The sequence below is a fragment of the Galeopterus variegatus genome, unplaced genomic scaffold (assembly GCF_000696425.1).
Source record: "Galeopterus variegatus unplaced genomic scaffold, G_variegatus-3.0.2 Scaffold9831, whole genome shotgun sequence".
NCBI lineage: Eukaryota > Metazoa > Chordata > Mammalia > Dermoptera > Cynocephalidae > Galeopterus > Galeopterus variegatus.
The window spans coordinates 45,968-65,983 of NW_007735942.1; the positions used below are offsets into that span (position 1 = coordinate 45,968).

A 20,016-nucleotide genomic window follows, 5' to 3' on the forward strand; every position below is an offset into this window, starting at 1 on the left:
TTTGGCAGCTGGCGGGTATGGGGATCTGAACCCCTGACCTTTCAAGTATGTATTTTTAAAAAAATTGCAAAGGTTTGTAGAGTATTAAATTAGTCAGATTTATCGTCTTATCTTTTCCTGAGTGACAGCCGCTGTTGCTCTATCTTCTTCCCCTTCGGATTTTGTTCCTTTAATGTTTTGAGCCAAGATTATAAGGCCGGGCCCCGCTGGCTGAGCCCAGGTATTGTCTTGCACTCAGTGACTGACATTGCCACACCCTCTGCTGAAGGCATCTTCAGTCTGGTGGACTTGGTTTGAGAGATCCTGTGGAGCAGCTGTGTCAGTGTAAGGCCAGAACTTGGCATCATGATGGAGAAGATGAACGCATGATCTGGGGAAATGCCTCCTGCCTCCTCTCCTCACTGCCTTGGGAGTTCACTGTCCATAGGTTCTCTGCCGCCTACTTCCTGGGGGGAGGCCGGCGTCTGTACGCTTTTGGTATCAAAGGCCTTTGTCAAAGGGTTACTGCCAAGCAGTGGGGAGCAGTGGGGAGCAGGGCAGAGCAGGTGGAGAGGCAGCCCCCAGAGAGCCCTGCCCGCCTGCCCTAAGGGCTCTGGCCACAGCACCAGCATTCGCCTTCTCTGGGGGTCACCTCCAGCAGCCCACGATAGATGAGTGTGTGCTAGGCCTGCTAAGGAAAGGCGACCTGGGCCATCAAGTGGGACCACAGGGTCCAGCATGGTCAGCCGAGTGCTGAGGGCAGGGAGATTTCCAAGAGGGAAGAGGCCCTGAGGCAGCAAGGGTTGGGTGGTGAGGGCTGGGGCATCGCTGGAGAGCCCCAGTGTGACATGTGTAACGTGTGTGATGCGCTTCAGGCACCTGGAGCAGGGCTACCAGGGCAGGCTGAGCCTCCTGCGGTCGGAGGTGGAGATGGAGCGAGAGCTGTTCTGGGAGCAGGCCCGCAGGCAGAGGGTGGCGCTGGAGCAGGATCTGGGCCGTCTGCAGGCTGAGGAAGCTGGCCTCCGCCAGAAGCTGACCCTGGCCCTGAAGGTAGGTGGGCACCCCCAGGGAACCCCGCCCCAAGGGACAAAAATGGGGCCGGAGCTTAAAGCTGGAGCAGGGCAGGCCCGTGAGTGTAGCCTCTCACACTCACATCTTCCTGATCCAGGACCCGACACCTTCCAGTGCCTCAAGTTTACATTTCAGAGGTAGGGAGACACCTGGTATTTCAAACCAAGGAACATTTGCTGCAGTGGGGCCGTGTCACACCTCAGGCAAAGCAGAAGGGTCCTGACTTTGCAAGAGCACCATCGCCTCTTCCTCTTCTCCCTCTCACTCCTTCTCTGGGTCAAGTGGACCAGAGGTCAGGGAGGGTTAGTGGTTGTACCCCAGAGACTAGGAGCAACTCTGGGGTCACCTGCCAGAGCCCTGGCTTTGTGGCCTGGACCCGATGCAGTTTTATGGGCTTTGGTGGGCATCCCACAACCCGCCCCCACCCCGCATCTGGCTCCAGTGAGGTGCCGGGCACATGGACAGCCCCAGCGCCTGGTCTCTGCTCTGCTCCTGCCCGCCTCCGTTCCTGAGTTCCTAACTTGCAGCCCTGCGGTTTCTTTCTGCCTCTGCCCTGCCCTGCCTCCCACTGCCTCTACCTCCTGGAGGAGGAGCCGGGCACCCTAGGAACCACCCACCCACCTTGCTCTGCACCCCACTGTCCCTGTCAACCCTTCACTCAGTCTGTGTCTGCAGATGCCACCTTCCTCCCTGATGGACTCTGAGCTGTGTTGGTGCAATTTCAAAGCCCTCATTTAGAACACTGTTCAGAAATAATGCTTTGCTAGCCCTTCTGAGCACAGGGTGGTGGTGGGGGGAGAAGTAAAGACAGTGGGCAGTGATGGAGCTCGGGCACAGCCTGCACAGGGCAGAGGCAGTCAGCACCCCACACCCTCCCTTCTTCCCTGAGAGGTGACACTGAGACCTGCCTGCCTTCTCCTCCTCTGCCTGGTAAGCAACTGGCCTGTGTCTTTTAGGAAAACAGTCGATTGCAGAAGGATATTGTGGAAGTGGTAGAGAAGTTTTCGGATTCAGAGAAGCTGGTCCTGAGGCTGCAGAATGATCTGGAGTTTGTGCTGAAGGACAAGGTGAGTCCTGCTGCTGAGTCTTCAGAGAGAGACCTGGGGTGGGGATCAAAAGTGGTCAGCGTCCTGAATAAGATGACATAGGGGACCGAATGTAGTGTTTTTCTATTAAAATTCTAGAATGGAGAGAAAATTAGCATCAAGACTGTCCGTCTGTTTTGCTCCCGCTCCTGACAGTGTAGGGTCCATCCTCCTAGCACACAAAGTGTCTTTAGCAACAGCCTCAGTGACTGGTTCCCTGTGGCTGGGAGTGCAGAAGGAGCGCTGTGCCACTGGGGGGCCTCCCAGGCAGCTGTGGTAGGAATGCAGCTCAGCCTGCAGGTGTGAGCGTGAATGCCTTCAATAAATCTGGAAAATCCCTCGGCCTGGAGAACTTTTAAATGGGGAGGCAGGGGTTTGGGGGAAAAGGAGGAGGGATGGGGTGGTTGTACCTGGAGCTACAGAGCCTGGTGGGGAGCAAGCAAGCCAGGCTCTCAGGGCCCAGGGGCTGGGGAGCAGCTCCACCTGGCCTGAGGCCCTGGCAGTTATGTCGGTCCAATCTGACTTTCAGCTAGAGCCACAGAGCTCAGAACTCCTGGCCCAGGAGGAGCGGTTTGCGGCAATTCTGAAGGAGTACAAGCTCAAGTGCCGGGTACGTGCCCCGCCCATCCTCCTTAGCTACCTGGAGCAGCCCTGTGTCCCACAGGACCTTGGGACTGGGGCCCTCGCGGTTGTCATGGTGCACAGAGCCCTCCCCACATTCCCCCATCCCACCTGCAGCAGGGGTCGAACAGGGTACCCGTGATGGGACCAGCACTGCAGGTGTCAGGGTCTGTCTGGCTCAGACCTAGGTGCCAACGTGTAGACCTTTTCCGTCTTACCTCCTGGGTGGGCCGCACTCCTGGTCTCTGTGTGTAAGGTGGTCCAGCAAGGGATGGCAGGAGCCTCTTCTCCAGGCAGTGTCTGACCACAGCTGGGCCTGAGCCTGCACAGTGCTGCCGTGTTGTGCTGCCTGTGTCCTGGGGACTAGTCCAGGTCCCGAGACTGATGGGTTCCTGGCTAACCTTGGCACCTGTTCTGAATGCCACCTCTGTGTTTCCAGGCACCATGTAGTGTGTCATCTCGTATCCGATTGTTAATGTTTAGATTTCCACAGCCAAGCCTAGCAATGTGGATCAGGCTCCTACCTCTGGAGACCCTGGAGTGCAGGGCAGGGCAGAGCTGGTGAACGAAATTTATACCTCACGACCCCCATACACTTACTGTGGACCCCAAAGAGCTTTTGTTGATGTAGGTTATGTGGGTTATATCTAATATTTACTGTGGTAAAAAGTTAAAGTGGAAATTTTTTTAAGTTTAATTCATTTTAACATAATAAGTTAACATAATAACAGGTTAACATAAATAGCACAGTTTTGGGAAAATAGCTATTTTCCAAAAGAAGGAAAAATTAGAAGTGTGCCATCGTTTTACATTTTTGCTAGTTCTTTAATGGCTGGCTGTGGCAGACAGCTGGCTTCCCGCCTCTGCTTCTGTGTCCGTCTCTTGTGATATGGCCTTGGGAAGCTCCACCATGTCCTCATGAGAGGGCGGGCATGAGGAAGGCAGCCCCCACCCCGATGCCTGCCCCCGTGGGCTGTGCTGCTTGCAGACGGGGTGGGTTTCTGCGTCTGTAGGACACAGCCACTGTATGTGTCCTCATGAGAGGGCGGGCATGAGGAAGGCAGCCCCCACCCCGATGCCTGCCCTCGTGGGCTGTGCTGCTTGCAGACGGGGTGGGTTTCTGCGTCTGTAGGACACAGCCACTGTATGACTGATCAGAGCTGTGGTTGGGCCACCGCCCTCCTGACATACTTTTAAATGCTCACTGCTGAGTTCTGGGCCCTTCTCCTGTCTCTCCCTTTTCCTCCCTGCTTGCTTGAGCACTCTGAGGCTGTGCGACCTTCTAAAAGTCAGGTGTGCCTTGAAGGCCTCGCAGCCCAGATGGCGGCAGGCCAGTTCCACCCCTGCCCCGTCTCCCCAACCCTGCTCTGGCCTGCAGGACAGTCCTCCTGCAGGAATTTCAGCACAATAAAAAAGGAACAAACCAGAGTTGAGCTGGGTTGATTATTAACAATACAGAAAAGTTCTTTCATTTATAAAGAAATTCAACACATGGTTCCTTAATAGTCAGCTCCCAGTTAGGATTTAACTTACCAAAAGTTAATTTATGCAAAATTTATACAGAAACCCTTTTTAATTTTTTAACAAAGAGAGGTATAAAATTTGTGTTAAAATTAGGCACCATCAAAAACCTCAGCCCTTGACCCACCTGCTGCTCACACATCCTTAGTATAAAGAAAGTTATGTCCAAACAAGTTATCAGAGTAGCAACTAGAAACAACTGAATGCCAGTATCTGGGAATGCCTGAGCATATTACCACTTATTAGAATCCTGTATAGCCTTGAAAATAATGAGGAAGTGGATGATTCTAGACACCGAAGCCTAGCTAGGCAACATTGCCAAGTGAACAGAGATATGAAATATGCATCCTCAGATCACAGCCGTTGAAAACCCTGTGTAATCCCCACTGGTAAAAATGAGAAGAAAAATCTCAGGATGTCAGTAGAGTTTACTGTTCATTCACTTATTTCTTCTGCAAACTTGCTTTACTACTAAATAATTACAATAAAAAATTTCAAGTTGAGCACTGTAATTCATAACTACCTGAAGATGCGATTATCTGAGACTGAATTAATTTTACCAGGTTGGTGATACTAGTTACCTTGTGTGGTGATGCAGTAGACACAACTGGTTTTAGTTGCATGTAATTCTTTCTATGTAGAAGTCACCTGTAAGGCTTTGCTTCACGTCACCTCATGCTTATTTCTGGGGATGCTGATGTGGTCATTGTTAGTGAACAAATAGTTGCAAAGTAATTTTGCATGATTTGAAAGTTAGACAGATTTTGTGGTGAGAACATCTGTCCTTGAAGCTGGTAATTATTTAATGGGCTGCCCCATGGCCAGAGAAACAGGTTTTAAAGGTCTGTCATCAATTTACTTCTTCATGACTTCCCTCCAATTTAAAGTAAAATTGACTTTGTTCCTGCTGTGTGTTGCTTTGGCAATACAATAGGATACAGGTGAGCCGAGCTGCTGCTCTGGAGCGGCTGTGCGTGCCCACTTCCTGTCTGTGGTTTGCCCTCTCACTCCAAACCTGACTCCGGGGTCCCAGTGCTTTTCCCTGCACTGCCTCATTCTGGCTTTTGAAAATCCTGTGTGTGGTCAGCTGTGTCACCCTACTGCTGAACTCAGGTGGGGTGGGGTGTGGGCCTATCGTGCAGGTGGAACATGCTGGACAGCTTTCTGCCAGGGCTGTAGTCACCTGCTGGGTTCTTTCCTTCTCTCAAAGCTTAAGTTGGGGCTGGCCCGGTGGCGCACTGCTACAGTGTGCCGCTTGGGAAGTGTGGCGGCGCTCCTGCCGAGGGTTCGGATCCCACATACAGACTGGTTCCCGCTCACTGGCTGAGCGAGGTGCGGGAGCAACACCGAGGGTTGCAATCCCGTTGCCGGTCCCGGTCCGGTACGGGCGCGACACTGAGGGTTGCAATCCATTGCTGGTCATGAAAAAAGACAAAAAGGAAAAAAAAAAAAGCTTAAGTAGACTGAGAACCTAGAAATAATGTTTCTTTGGTGCACCAGGTTTTACAAACATAATCCCCTTCTTTCTTTCACATGACTCTGTTACAAAGACCTGCTACCCTTTCCACATTTGGTCCTTGAAATTTTATTTTCTGAAACATCAGCAGAGATATTTTAGTGCTAACCTATTTATTTAGAGATTTCTCCTTTCCACTTCTTGGGTATTTGTTTATTTCAAAGTAACATTTGAGTATCTTAACTTTTTATTTGAAAATAATTTTAAACTTACACAGAGTTACAAATGTAAAAACAGTGCCAAGAACACCTGCATACCCTTTACCCAGATTCACCCGTTTACGTGGTCTGCTGGTTGCTTTATCTCTTGCATACTTGCTCACTGTGTGTGTGTGTGTGTGTGGGTGGGTGTGAGCATACAGACATAACTATTTCCGAGCCATCTGAGAATAAGTTACATTCATCATGACTCTTTACCCTTCAACTCTTGAGTGTACAGTTCACCTAGCAGTGCTGGGCAGGCGCCTGCTCCTGCAGGTGCACAAGAGTTGATTATTAACTGTTCAGGAATTTTGCTGGCTGCTTGTTAAACCTTTGATACCTTTATATCAGCTATGGTGGGATTATTTACATCACAGAAATCTGTAGAAGCTACAAATTAGGGCTTTTTTTCTTGGAGAGGCAGTTTCCTAACTTGCCGCTGAATAAAAATAATCCTGACACACAGTCGGCTTCACGAGTTGACATTAAAGCAATGCTGGAGCCTGCTCTCTGCATTGTGTTCCTCTTAGATGATCTCACAGTGTCCTGTGGAGAACTTCCCCTGCAGGATGTGACTAGAGTGGGACCTGGTGCTGCCCTAGTTGTCCTGTGTCTTCAACGGGCTTTATTCTGAAACATTCCCAGGGCCTTTCTTTGTCTTTGATGACACTAATATTTTTGAGGATTACTGTCCTCCCTTCCCATTTCTCATAGGAACTTTCTCATTTTGTGTTTTTCTGACGGTTCCTTTTGATTAAATTGAGGCCCTGCACTCTCATCTGGAACGCTGCATAGGTGATGTTGTGTCCACCTGTCTTCATTGGAGGAGGTGATTTCAGCCACCTGGTCAAGATGCTGCCTGATTTCCCCACTGTATAATTACCATTTTTCCTCCCTTGCAATTAATAGGCAGTCAGTGGGGAGACACTTTAAGACCATGTAAATTGCCCGCTCTTCATCAAGATTTTCCCTGGATTTAGCATCCACTGATCATTCTTGCCCAATTCCGTCTGTACCTTGATGGTTGCAAAATGATTTTCCAACTCCAGCACCCCTCCACATCTGTCAGTGCCGCTGGCAATCTACTGGAGTAAGTCTTGGAGATCCAGTGTGTATTATGCATGTTGCACATCTCGACTGATACTCTTCACACTTCAGATCACAGCTCAGTAGCCCAGTGGCGAGTGGCTCCCTTGGACAGTGCAGAGCCAGGTTCACAATGGGGCACCTCCCACAGATACAGTGGTAGAAAGTGATTTAGGGCGCGAGAAAGTCAAGAAGTGGCCTCTCGCTTAGCTCACCACATAGTTAGGGACTCAAAATCCAGATTGTGTCCTATGCTGGAGGTCCAGAATTGATACCACTTGCCTCATAGTACACTTATCCCATAGTGGACCCTCCCGGGAGACATGGTATGCCCAGGTCATCCCCTCTCTGCTGGGCCCAGTGGTGGCAGCAGCTGGAGGAGGTGTCTGGCTCTGCCCCACAGGATCTGCAGGACCGCAACGACGAGCTGCAAGCTGAGCTGGAAGGCCTGCAGGCACGGCTGCCCAAGAGTCAGCACATCCCCTCAGGGGGTCCAGGTGGACACGGCCCAGCAGGTAGGAACCCTGTGAGGGTGCAGCCCAAGGCTGGGCATTAACACCACACCCCAGAGCTGGGGGGAGGAGGGAGGGGACTTTACCATTTGGTGGAGATGGTGAAGGTTATGATGACCTTGTTTTGATCTCAGGGGAGGCATGTCCGCTCTGCAGGGATATTTCCGAGGAAGTCCAGTGAGATGCTGCATGGTGACCTTGCAGCAGGGACACAGGGATGAGTTCTAGGTTACCTAGAGAAGGGAGGGAGGGAGGGAGGCCTAGGGTGGGCACGGGGCATCAGCCTGGGTTGTTCTTGGATCGGTGAGTTTGTTCTGGTGACAGTTCTCCGGAAGGGATAGGAGCTTTAAAGTGGGTTCGTGGTCTCCTGGTAATCAGAGGCCTGTGTGGCCGAGGCTGGCTGGGCTGGATGTTTTCTGTTCCTGGTGACCGTGGAGCTGTTGCCCCCAGGATCTGAGCGAGGTGGGGAGGAGACTGGGCTCCAGGGAAGGACCAGGGCCTCCACCCCTGCTGGCAGCTGATGGGGTTGGGACAAGCGCTGAGGGGCCACAGGACTCGTGTTGAAGTGTTCTTGGTTCTTCTAGAGAACAGAATAGGGGTGCAGAGGCCACGGCTACCCTGAATGGTGGTTTGCTGTGGTCTTTCTGGAGCGCGGGGTAGGCCTTGTGGGTTTTTGCCTACTCACGCTGCCACACGTGATGCACATGGCTCCATGTCCCCTGCTGCTGGGGGTGTGTGGGGACTCAGCCCTACCTGCTCCCCTCGATACCCCTCTTTTGGTGGCCTCGGCCTCTCGGAGAACATTTGGCTCCTGTCTAATCCTGAGAGCACCCAGGGTTTCCATATTGCCCTAAAGCTATTCACTTGGTAATATAGAAAAAAATTTGCCCCTGGAAGAGCCAACATGGGAATCTCTGAGGGCAGTCTGGTGGGGATGTCTGTGTATGTGGGTCTGGCTTCCTGGGTCCCCTAAGGCAGCCCCCTCTCCTGTGGGCTCCTTTACTGGAATTGGAAGGTTCCCAAGACCCACAGCCCGATGGCTGTCAGACTCACTGGGAATCTTCAGGACAGCGTCCTGGCCTCACCCCAGGCCAGCAAGGCCAGAAGGTATTGGGGTACAGCTGGCGCATCGGGTTGTTTTCAGATCTCAGCCTGGGAATAAAGTGCGGCCAGGGATGTAGCCCGGCTCAGGGAAGAGGTGGTGGTTGCCTCCTTTGTCTCCCGAGGAGCCTTGGCTGCACAGAGCCTGTGGTCCACATCAGGAACCACCATCCCATGTCCTGAGCAGAGGCTGAGCTGAGGTCTCCACCCCAGAATCCTTGTCAGACCTTGTGCTATGGGGAGGCAGCCCTGAGCTTCCCATCACCACTAATGACACCAGTGCCACCTCCCAGCCCTGGCCCTTTTTCTTCCCCTTTTGCCCCCCACCCTCCAACCACAGAGGTTCCATTGGACCCTTAGAAGGAGGAGGGATCTGTCTGCTGCCAGAGGGGCCAGTCAGGACAGCATACATTGGAGGGAGTGATGAGGGCTGAGCTGTTGGGCACCTGCTTGCCTAGGCCCATGTGGCCGGGGCCTGGGGCAGCTTTTGGTTGCTGGGATGATGATATGACTTCTTTCCTGAGTTCTCTTGGCTCTGATGTCCCTGAGTCTGTCCATCTTTTTCATGGAAAATAATTTGGAAAAATGGAAGGAGATGGTGGGAAAGTGTCTTTTTCCCTCTTTCCTGTCCCCTGGAGTGGCACAGACGAGACCCTGGTGGTGGTTCCCATCCACACGCTTGCAGCGTTGGGAATCGCCTGAGCCTGGGCAGTGCTGGTGGGGCCAGGCACCTCGTCCCAGTGACCTGCCTGGCCGTTGTCTGCCATGTCATTGAGGCGCTTGCACCTCTCCTCCTGTGCACCGTCAGAGCCTTCATTCCCCTGGGATCTAGTGTGCGGACTGAACGACTGGAGCCCAGCATCATTTGTATGATGTAATAACAGACAATGTAGGGCTGCTAAGAAGAGGGGGAAGCTGAAGTACACAACCGACAGCTGAGCTCTGTGCACGTGCATGGGATCATCTACATGTGATTGAGACCTCGTGCAAAGGCCTGCTCTGTCCCTGAGGTTTGCTGCGCTTCAGGCCACTGCGTCCTCTGCTTCCCGTGTCTTCTGTATATGGCATCATCAGGGAACAGAATTTAGGGTGCAGTACATGTACTGTGTTATGGCCATCTTTTAGGGAACTAAAGGGCCCTGATGAATCTTGCAGGGAGCCTATTACATCTATGAGAATCTGTATTTTGGCAAAGGCTAAAGAGTGTTAATTTCGGAACACTGCGTGACCCTTGCAGCCAGTGCTGCATTCTTCTCACAGACTGTGGATGTGGAAGGTTGTGCTTTGTCACTGGGGTGGTGAGAGGAAGGCTGAGGCCATCCACATATCAGATTAGAGGGTTTGGAAGGGACCCCATGGTGTCCTGGGCACGACATAAACAGAAACGTCCCCTTGTGTGCAGGTGTCATTTCGTTCATGGGGGATTCCTCACCAGTGAGTATAGCAACGGAGATAATGATGGAGCAGGTGAAGGAGCATTGCCAAGACCTCAGGATCCAGCTGGAGACCAAGGTGAGGGGAGCCAGAGGCCCACAGGGTGATGAGGGTGGCCCGTTGCTTGCAGATGGCTTTCCCAGCTGTGCCGGTGCTTCCACCTGCATCTGTCCTGGAGTCCTCTGCCTTGTGAGGAGCCCGCATGGGGAAGAAAGTGTGCAGGGCTATGGAAAGGAAATTGACGTTATGCCCCACACCCTCTCAAGGAAGCAGGTTGTGGGAATGCCCAGTAGTGGGAGGGAGTGGCTTATGCCCTAGTGTCACAGGGGATGTGCTGAGGGTGGCCCCCCTGCTTGTCTCTGTTGGGAATCACTGTTCCTGGCTCTGTTCTAAGCTCAAGTGACCTTGGCATTGCCCAGTGTGGGGTACTCAGTGGCTTTTTGGCCAGGCCCAACCTGGCTGAGTCTGTCCTTGTGGGTGAACTTGTCTCCTGCTCTGCCATTAGGCAGTGGTGGGTTTTAAGGGACAGTGTCCAGAACTTCTTGTCATGTGTCCAGTTCCTTGGTCTGAGCAGCAGTGAGGTGGGGCCGCCTCTGTCCTGCACTTGTACCCGTGGTCCCCTGGATGGAGTAGCTGGAAGCTGCTGAGGTAGCTCCTTCGGTCTGGGGCCTCACAGTGCTCAGAACCACCTGTGGGATTTGTGAAGGCTCCCAGTTCTCAAAGTAGTTGTCACACCCTGTTCTTTCTTGCACTCTGGCCAGACACCCAGCCCAGCTTGGCCCCGAGCCTCTTGTTCCCCCCACTGGACCTTCCTCACGAGTGATGAGGTGCCATAGGTGGCCATGCTGGGCCATCTGGAGCATTGCTGTCCCCTTCTGCAGACCTGTTGGGCCTGGGCTGTCGGCTCTCTGGACGTTGCGCCTGACACCGTCATACTTCGGTGTTGTGTTGTCAGCTAGGTCATTTTTAGGACCTCCTGACTATGTTGCTCATGTTTCTCTTTTTAGGTAAATTACTATGAGAGGGAAATCGAGGTAATGAAAAGAAACTTTGAGAAGGAGAGAAAGGAGATGGAGCAGACTCACCAGCTTGAGGTTGATGTCCTGGAGGATCAGAAAGTGGACCTGGAGATGCTCCACGCCAAGTCCCAGGAGGTCATCCGAGGCCTGCAGGAGCAGCTGCGGGACGCTGCCCGCTGCCCCGAGCAGTGCTGCGCCCGGGCGCTCTCGGGCCTGGCCCAGCGGCTGGAGGGGGAGCTGCACCGGCGACATCAGGACCAGCTGCAGCAGATCAGGTCCAGGCACTCTCTTTGGGACATTCAAGTCCACAGTTTCTTGCCAAGAGCCAAGACTTGAGATTAGCTGTAGGCAAATTGCTCAGAATTACAGTGCCCACCCCTGGGGTTTCCTCTGGGCAGGAAGACGAGGCTGAAAGAGCAGGGACGTGGCGAAGATCCCACAGCCCTAAACCAGTGGGAAAGATGGCTAGTTTGGCTAGTGAGATTCTTGGAAAGGCTAAAATGCTTGCACAAATGGGAGAAAAGGCTTATTTGGAAAACCTGAGTATGATATTCTGTGTGTTACAGTGTCAGAGTTACGTGAGAAGTGACCACGTGCCTGTTCTGTCGCACGAATCTGACGTAGTAGGGTCACCAGTATCTAGTTACTGCAGATGCTGAGCTGCTTCACTGGGGCTCACTGCTCCATGGAGAGCGTCAGGCCCCTCCTACCAGACTGGCCAGGTCCCCTGCCCACAGCAGGGCCAGGGCCTCCCACTGCCCAGAGTGGAGCATACAGCAGGTGGCTGCGGAGCCGTGAGGGGGCGTTGTGTGGGGTGGGCTGGGTTCAGGCACCGGAGCTGAGTGGGCATGACCTCATCACCACACTGACAGCAGGAGGCCCCGACCTTCCGTGGGCATGGAGGTGGCCGGGTATGTGGGATGTGATGAAGATGACTCTGCACTCTCTCTTCCTTTCTCCCCTCCAAAGTGACACCAGTGGAGCAGCCCCAGGCTGTCAGGCCATCATCAGGGGCTTGCAGAACCCACTTACCATCCCGGGAACAGATGGAAAGTCTTTAGGTCACGTGCTTCCCTTGAGCTTTAAGCTCTTTTCTCTTAAGCCCCAGGAGTACATGATAAGGGACTTGACCAGAGAATTGCAGACCCCAATGGGGAGGCATAGGGACAGGTATAGGTGGCTGCCCTTCCTCTCAGTGTCAGGCCCATGTGCACCTGGCCGCCCATCCCGAGCTGTCTCGGGTCCTGGGGAGCTGCTCTTAGCCGGGCTCACAGTCACCCCTCTGCATGGAGGTGGAGCCATAGCCAGCCCCTTCCACTCTCTGCCACCTGCTCCTCTAGGCCTGGTGCTCCTGTCCAGTAGGCCCAGCAGCTTAAGGGCTTTTCTGGGGCAGCTTTGACTATGGGTGAGTTTCTCCCATGTCACTAAAACTTTGGATCAGTGCTGTCCAACAGAACTTGCTGCATGAGGACATGTCCTGTGTCTGTTCTGTCTATTTCAGCAGCCACCGGCCATACACGCTTCCTGAGCTCTTGAAATATGGCCAGTGTGACTAAGGGACTGAATTTTCATTTTTTTCAGTTGTAATTACATTACATTTAAGCAATCACGTGTGCATGGCTTCTGCATTGGCTTCTGTTGTAGAGCCTGATTGCGTTGGGGACAGAACCTCCACTGGACTAAGAAGGGTCCTGGGTGTGAGTTTAAGCCCTGGGGTGTAGGGTGAGGAAAGATGACGTCACCAGGGAGAGAGGAGTGACGTGGCTGGAACAAAAGCTTGGGGGGCCTGGGTTTAGAGCTGCAGAGCCGCAGCGTGCATGGCACGCTGTTTCTGTGGGAGAGAGACAGAAGTCGAGCTGAGCCAGGAGCTGTCGTGGATGGAGGCCCTGCAGACCTCCCACCATGAGAGCCTGTCCCCGCAGCATGAGCACAAGAAAGACAAGCTGGTGCAGGTGAGAGGTGGAGAGGCAGCTGGGCCTGGAGCAGGAGCGGACAAGCAAAGAGAAGGCGCAGATGTGCATGTTGTTGGCCTTCGAGAAGAAGTTGGAACTCACCTGTAGGAAGCAGGTGGAAGGGCTGGTCCAGGAAGTGGAGGCGCTGCAGGCCCTCTCAAAAGATGGGTTGGCAGTGACAGGGAGAGGCCAGGAAGGTGCACACAGTCCTGTAACCCTGTGTCTGGGCTGGGGGGAGTGGCCATCTGCCCAGCTGGAGCCAGGTGATGGCGGAGAAATTGGGGAGTTGGCAGGAGATGGGCCTGGCTGTGGGCCAGCCAAGTGCTGGCATGTGCCAGGCCAGCCTTGCTGTGCAGACGCCATGTAGAGCCCTGCCCCTGCCCCAGCCCTGGTGTCAAAGGGGCCCTTCAAGAGCCTCAGCAAGAACCTTCAGGGATTGCTCAACACCCAAGAGGTGGCTTCTGTTCTCTCTGAGAGGTGGACACACGTGCCAGAAGAACCAGTGCCTTCTGCCAGGGGCCCAGGGAGCTTTAGACAGCCCACAGTCCATGAGCTGCTCTTGTTGAGCCCAGCCACCTGGGGAAGGGCAGAGGTTGAGAGGCCCTAGACCATTTTGGAGGAACAGGCTGGGAGCCTGAGCAGGGCGCTGGTCTCCGTGGGGCATCAGCAGGCAGGGATGGAGTGTGGCCTGGAGGCTGGGCTCCTCTACAGCAGGGAGGCCGCGAGGAGGGGGCTCTCACCATCCCAGCCCAGGCTTGCAGACCCATGGGGGGCTGGGCAGGAACAGATTGCCACCCTGGGTGAGATGGTGCTGGAGAGATTGAAGAATTACATGAAAACCAAACTGCTACAGCTGGAAGACGTCATCCGGGCTCTCAAGAAAGAAGCAGATTCAAGAGAGAAGGACAGGTTTGGTTTCCACTTATCCTTAACTTCTGCCACTAGTCACTGCTGCCCGGGCCCTTTCCTACCAACAGGTCTGCAGACTGGCGGGCTGGCTGTGTGACTCTCATGCCTGTGTGGGATCACGAGCCTGTCTGCAGGCATCCCACGGATCACTGGTGAGTCACTAGTGGGCACAGTGAGGCAGGCAGGCCTTTCTGGGGCAGCTCAGCTGGCTCTTGTGTCCCTGCCTTTGTGCACGGGAAGTTCTTGCTGCTCTCACAAGGACAGTCATCCTGGTTGGAGGCCCCATGCTCATCTTGGGCTGTCCATGCTCGTCCTGGGCACGTCCTGGGCCTGCCAAACCTGAGAGAGGCAGGAGGGTGGGGGCTGCAGCCCACCCAGTGCGTGTGCCAGGCCCTGTCCTTGGGCCTGGGGATCACAGTGACCCGGCAGGTCCCGGCGCCGTTGGAGGGGCAGCAGCAGCAGAAGAGGAGCCCATCCAAGTGTTCTGAGCGGCCTGGGAGGCTGAGGTCTGCTTAGTGCCCCAGGGCTGGGAGATGCATTGCAGCTGACGCCTGCTGGGAAGCCTCGAGGTGCGGAGCAGGCCTGAAGACATCTTGCTGAGAGGGCCCTGTGTGGGGCCAGGGCTCATTTGCTTTATGGCAGAAGCCAGGAATTCCAGGAGGGCTTTTCCAGATGCTGCAGAGCATGGTTGCAAAAGCCCTTCCCTGGCTCCTCCTTGGAGACAGATGTTCACGGGCACTTGCGTGGCCACGTGCAGGCTTGTGACATGGTCTGTGCTCCATGTGTGGTATCACTAACTGCCACACAGTACACCTGTGAGGTGTTGGGAGGGAGGCCTCAGGAGGTCACTGCTGCTTGTCCAGGCAAGTGGCACTGACACAGCAGACATGGACGTGTCCTGGGATGAGTGGTGAGACCCACATTCCGGCTCACATGCCAGCACAGGCTCTCCTGGGGAGCTGGGGGCAGGTTGCTTCCTTGAAAAGAAAAAAAAAAGTGTGGGATTTACGATAAACCAAGAGGATAAAATGTCAGTGCACAGCCCATTTTAGTAAAGGGAATATCAGTGATTAGCCAGAAGCCCTGGTATCTCCCAGGCCTCCCAAAGGGTTGCTCTTCACTGTCCAGATGTTTCTTTATGCTTTTCCCTCTTGGGTGGGTGTCCCCAGTCATTGGACGGTGTTCACTGGGCACTGCTGTGTGCCGGGCTCAGGTAGGGATTTCACTGGAGCAAATGAGATCTGGAGCTTTCAGCCCCATGGAGGGCACCACACTTGGTGGTGCCCCAGTGTTATGAAGAAGGATGTTCCCACATTTTATGGATTAGGAAACAAAGGGCTGTGCTGCTGGATGGTTTGCATTTTCCAAGGACACAGACAGATGTAGAGAAAGCCTAGGGGAGTATATGGAAACTGCAGATTCAAGCCGATGGCTCCCTAGGTGGGCCGGGACTCCTAGTCTGAGTTGGGCTATCTGGGAAGGCTGGTGACAAGGCTCCCTTGAGGCTGCCTGCCTGTGTTGGGCATAAGGGGAGCAGCCAGGGTGGGTGGTAGGGATTTGGCAAGTGGGGAGTTGGGGTGTGCAGAAGCGAAGGTGGACAGGAGCAGCTCTTGTGGGAACGGGGAGGGTTCCCAGAGCAAGCTGCTGGGGCCTGAGTGGGCAGCTGCGTGGACGTGCCCGTGGTTGTCAGGAGGACTGGCTGCCGCGAGAAGAGCAGATAGTGGGGCAGTGGCAAGGGGGCTGGAGCCAGAGGATCAACTGCAGCAGAGGTGCAGGAAATTCACAGGCAGGAGTTTGGAGGCTGAATTTAAGGGGGTTACAGGTGGGCACAATACAGGCAGGGAGGTTGGAAGTGGGTCACGGCACCATCAGTGGACACCTGGAAATGACACTCATGCTTGCAGTACTGCCCCTGCAGAGAGAAGGGGAGGAGCTCCAGAGGAAGAGGGAACGACGGGGCTGGTGTCTTTTGAGGAGGGAGGGTCACCTGTGTCTGGAACCACTGAGAGGCCAGTTCATGTGAGACTGGTAGCTTGAAGGTACCCCTGAGCCCACCAGCACCCCTCACCCCAGCTGGGCCCCCAGCTCCAGCTCCTGCTCTGGGAGGGCATGTCTGTCCCCAGCACTAGCTATGGGCCCTTGGCCACAACTCCCAGCTTGTCATTCTTGCAGCTCCTTTTAGTGAAACACATGGGACCCCCTCCTCGAGTCCACAGCAGCTGCAGAGCCTGTCTGGGTGAAGGTCAAGTGTGCAGGATCTTGAAGGCCATGGTGAAGATTTTGGCCTTTATAATAAGAGAAAGCAAAGTCCAGAAAGTGGCTCTGGGCTGTGAAAGAATCCATGCCGGCAGTTTAGAGAAAGCAGGAGTGGTCGGAACACCCCAGGGCCTGAGTTTGTCCACTGTCGCTTTACCGTTTCTCTACAACACTTTCTCACTCTCTGTACACACACACACACACACACACACCACTTTTGTTCCCCTCGATCATTTCACATAATTGCAGACGTTATGCTACTTTGCTGCTAAACACTTCAGCATGTTATTTTGTAAGAACACAGGCATACTCCTACATATCCACAGTATCATATCACACATGGAAAATTTGACATTCGTACAATACTGGCTTTTAGCATACACCCACATTCAGATTTCCCCAGTTGTGCCAATGAGGCCTTTATGGGTTGCCCCTGCCCACCTTTCTGGATCCAGTCAAGGATTATGCTATTCATTTAGTTTTATTGCTTTAATGGACATTAAGCTAAAAGAGTGCATCAGTATTTTAATCTTTTGTCAGTGGACTTTGACTTTTTTTTTCATCATGGTACGTATATAACAAAATTGGTCATTGTAACCATTTTTAAGTGTATAATTTAGTGGCATTAAACATTCACAATGTTGTGCAGCCATCAACTCAGTCCACTTCCAAAATGTTTTTATCATCCCCAAAAGAAACTCTTTACACATTAAACAATAACCTTTGCTGGTATTTTGTTGAAGATTTTAGCATTAATATTTATGAAGGATACCGGTATGGTTTTTTTTTTTTGTTTGTTTTTCTTGTGGTATCTGTCTGGCTTGGGTATCAGGCTAATGTTGTCCTCATAAAATGAGTTTTGAAATATTGCCTCCTCTTCAATTTTGGAGGAGTTTGAGAAGGATACATTTAATTTTTCTCCAAATGTTTAGTTGAATTTGGTAGTGAAGCCATCTCGTTCTAGGCTTTTTTTTTTTTTTAAGATGACTGGTAAGGGGATCTTAACCCTTGACTTGGTGTTGTCAGCACCACACTCTCCCAAGTGAGCCACCGGCCGACCCTAGGCTTTTCTTTATTGAAAGGTTTTCAATTATTGACTCAATCTCCTTACTAGTTATAGGTCTATTCAGATTTTCTATTTTTTCATGAATCAGTTTTAGGAGATTGTTTTAAGAATTTGAACAGTGACATTTTTGAAGAATCCAGATCATTTTGCAGAATCACACTCAATTTACATGCCTGATTTTCCTCATGATTAGATTCAGATGAAACATTTTAGGAGTGATCATTATATGCATCTTTCTCAGCTTGTCACTGTAGGGGAATCACTATTCCTTCTTGTACTTCCTGCCTTCCTTATGGATCATTTTCTTTCTTCTGACATGCATCCTTTAGAAGTTCCTTTCATGAAACTCTGGAGTAAATTTCCTCAGTTTTTGTTTATCTGAAAAATGTCTTAAATTTTCCTTCATTTTTGAAAGATAGTATTCCAAGGAACACAAATCTAGATTAGTGGTGAAAGGGCTGTTCCTCAACCCTCTGAACATGCTTTTTCAGTGTCAGAGCTTCCACTGTTGACACTGAGGAGTCTGCTCAGTCTAGTTGCTGCTCCTTGGTATGTGTATTAGTTTCCTGTTGCTGCTGTAACAAATTACCACAAACTCAGCAACTTAAGACAACAAGGAGAAAGAGGCAAGATGACTGACTAGAAGGAGACATTATTTCTCTCTCCAGCATGGATGGAGAATATACTGAATGCACAGCTACACAGGAGAAAAACAAAAAGAAGGGTAAAGGAGTGCATCGAGGGAGTAGCAAAGACTTTGGTGAGTGCAGAGACTCAGATAGCCACAAACAGAATGGAAAAGTTCTCCTTGGCCAGCACCACCCCATCCCCCACTCCAGAGTGGCAGGGATGCAGGAGGGGCTTCTGAGCATGGAAAGGATCCCCACCCAGGGTCGTCCATTTAAGCTGAAGACCTTCAAATCACTCCAGAGCATGCATCAGGATCATGGGACACTAACTGGGGTTCCAGCAAGCCTGCCCAGGTTTATCCATCTCAGCTAGAGAGTGACAGTATACCCAGGTGCTTCTCTTATGTACGCAAGAGCACACATATGTCCTCAAGACTCAATGCAGTGTCACTAATGTCAGCAAGGAATCACTAAGTGCCCCAGTGCCTAGGCCATGGAGGCACGCACACACACACAAATCTGACACCGAATACAGCCGATGTACTCACACATTGCGTCTATCCAGAACCAATAGTGAAACACCCTACTCAACAGTCAATATAAAACACACGTGCATGAGGAATTCTCTCTCCTCAAAGCCCACAGCAGAGTAACAAGTGACTGCTCTAACGGATGACCAGATATCAATGTACAGGTACTAGAAACATGGGGAAAAAAATATGACACCATGAAAGGAATACAGTAATTTTTAAGTACCAGACCCCACAGAGCAGGAAACTCTTGAAATGACTGAAAAGGAATTCCAAGCAGCAATCCTAAGGAAACTCAATGAGATACAAGAAGACTCAGACAACACAATGAAATGAGAAAAAATATCTAGGATATGAAGGAGGAAATTCACAAAGAGATGAATATCTTTAAAGAGAATGTAAAAAGAACTCCTGGAACTGAAAGAGTCATTCAATGAAATGAAAAAACACAACTGAAAGCTTAAGCAGCAGGCTAGAGCAAGCAGAAGAGAGAATTTCTAATCTTGAAGACAGTCTTTTTGAAATAACCCAGCCAGACCAAAAAAAGAACGAAAAAAAAGTGAAGAATGTCTGAGAGAGCTAGCAAACAACCGTAAGTGCACAATCATCTAAATTATGGGTGTTCCAGCAGGAGAAAAGAAAGGAAAAGGCACTGTAAATCTATTCAAGGAAATAATAGTGGAAAATCTCCCAGGTATAGGGTGAACATGGACCTTCTGATCCAGGAGGCTCAAAGATCCCCAAACAGGGGATCTGATCCAGGGGATTCAAAAAGGTCCTCTCCAAGACATATTATAGTCAAACTGGCAAAACTCAAAGACAGAATCCTAAAAACAGCAAGAGAAGTGTTAAGTCACCAGTAAGTGAGTCCCCATCAAACTAACAGCAGATGTCTCAATAGAAACTCTATATGCCAGAAGAGAATGGGATGATATATTCAAAATATGAAAAGAAAAACTGCCAGCCAAGAGTACTATACCCAACAAGGCTGTCCTTCAGAAATGAAGGACAAATAGTATATTTCCCAGACAAAAACTGTGGGAGTTCATCACCACATGACCAGCCCTAGAAATCCTCAAGGCAGTCTTGCATCTGGAATGCAAAAAACCAATAATCACTACCACGAATTCACAAGAAAGAACAAAATCCACTGGTAGAACAAAAATGCAAATGAGAAAAAAAATCTTACCACCTCAAAAAAAGCAGCAAACACAGCAGTCAGACAGTAAAAGGGGAAGAAAAGAATAAAAGATATTTAAAACATCCAAACGAAATCAATAAAATGCCAGGAGTAAGACATTTCTGTAATGTGATACTCGGGTCACTGTTGCCACCACCAGATGTTTTCCTTGGATTTTGGAATTCCCAGCCTCAGAAACTATAAGCAATAAATTTTTTCTTTACAAATTACCCAATTCCGTGTATTTTGTTATAACCAACAGAAACAGAATAATACACAGTACTAAGGGGGAAATTTATTGTAATAATTGCTTACCTCAAAACGATGGAAAGATTTCAAATAAAGAACC

The 20,016-nt window shown here is 51.4% G+C and overlaps 1 protein-coding gene across 1 annotated transcript in view; it reads left to right on the plus strand.

The window, feature by feature from the left end:
- The window catches only part of NINL (ninein-like), a 91,371-nt gene that overhangs the window by 32,965 nt on the left and 38,390 nt on the right, over window positions 1–20,016 (plus strand). Inside the window, exons 10-15 of the mRNA XM_008593888.1 lie at window positions 855–1,029; window positions 2,007–2,117; window positions 2,665–2,745; window positions 7,483–7,594; window positions 10,095–10,204; window positions 11,134–11,420. Of these exons, the coding sequence (XP_008592110.1) occupies window positions 855–1,029; window positions 2,007–2,117; window positions 2,665–2,745; window positions 7,483–7,594; window positions 10,095–10,204; window positions 11,134–11,420 (876 nt within the window). The remainder of the gene's footprint in view (window positions 1–854; window positions 1,030–2,006; window positions 2,118–2,664; window positions 2,746–7,482; window positions 7,595–10,094; window positions 10,205–11,133; window positions 11,421–20,016) is intronic.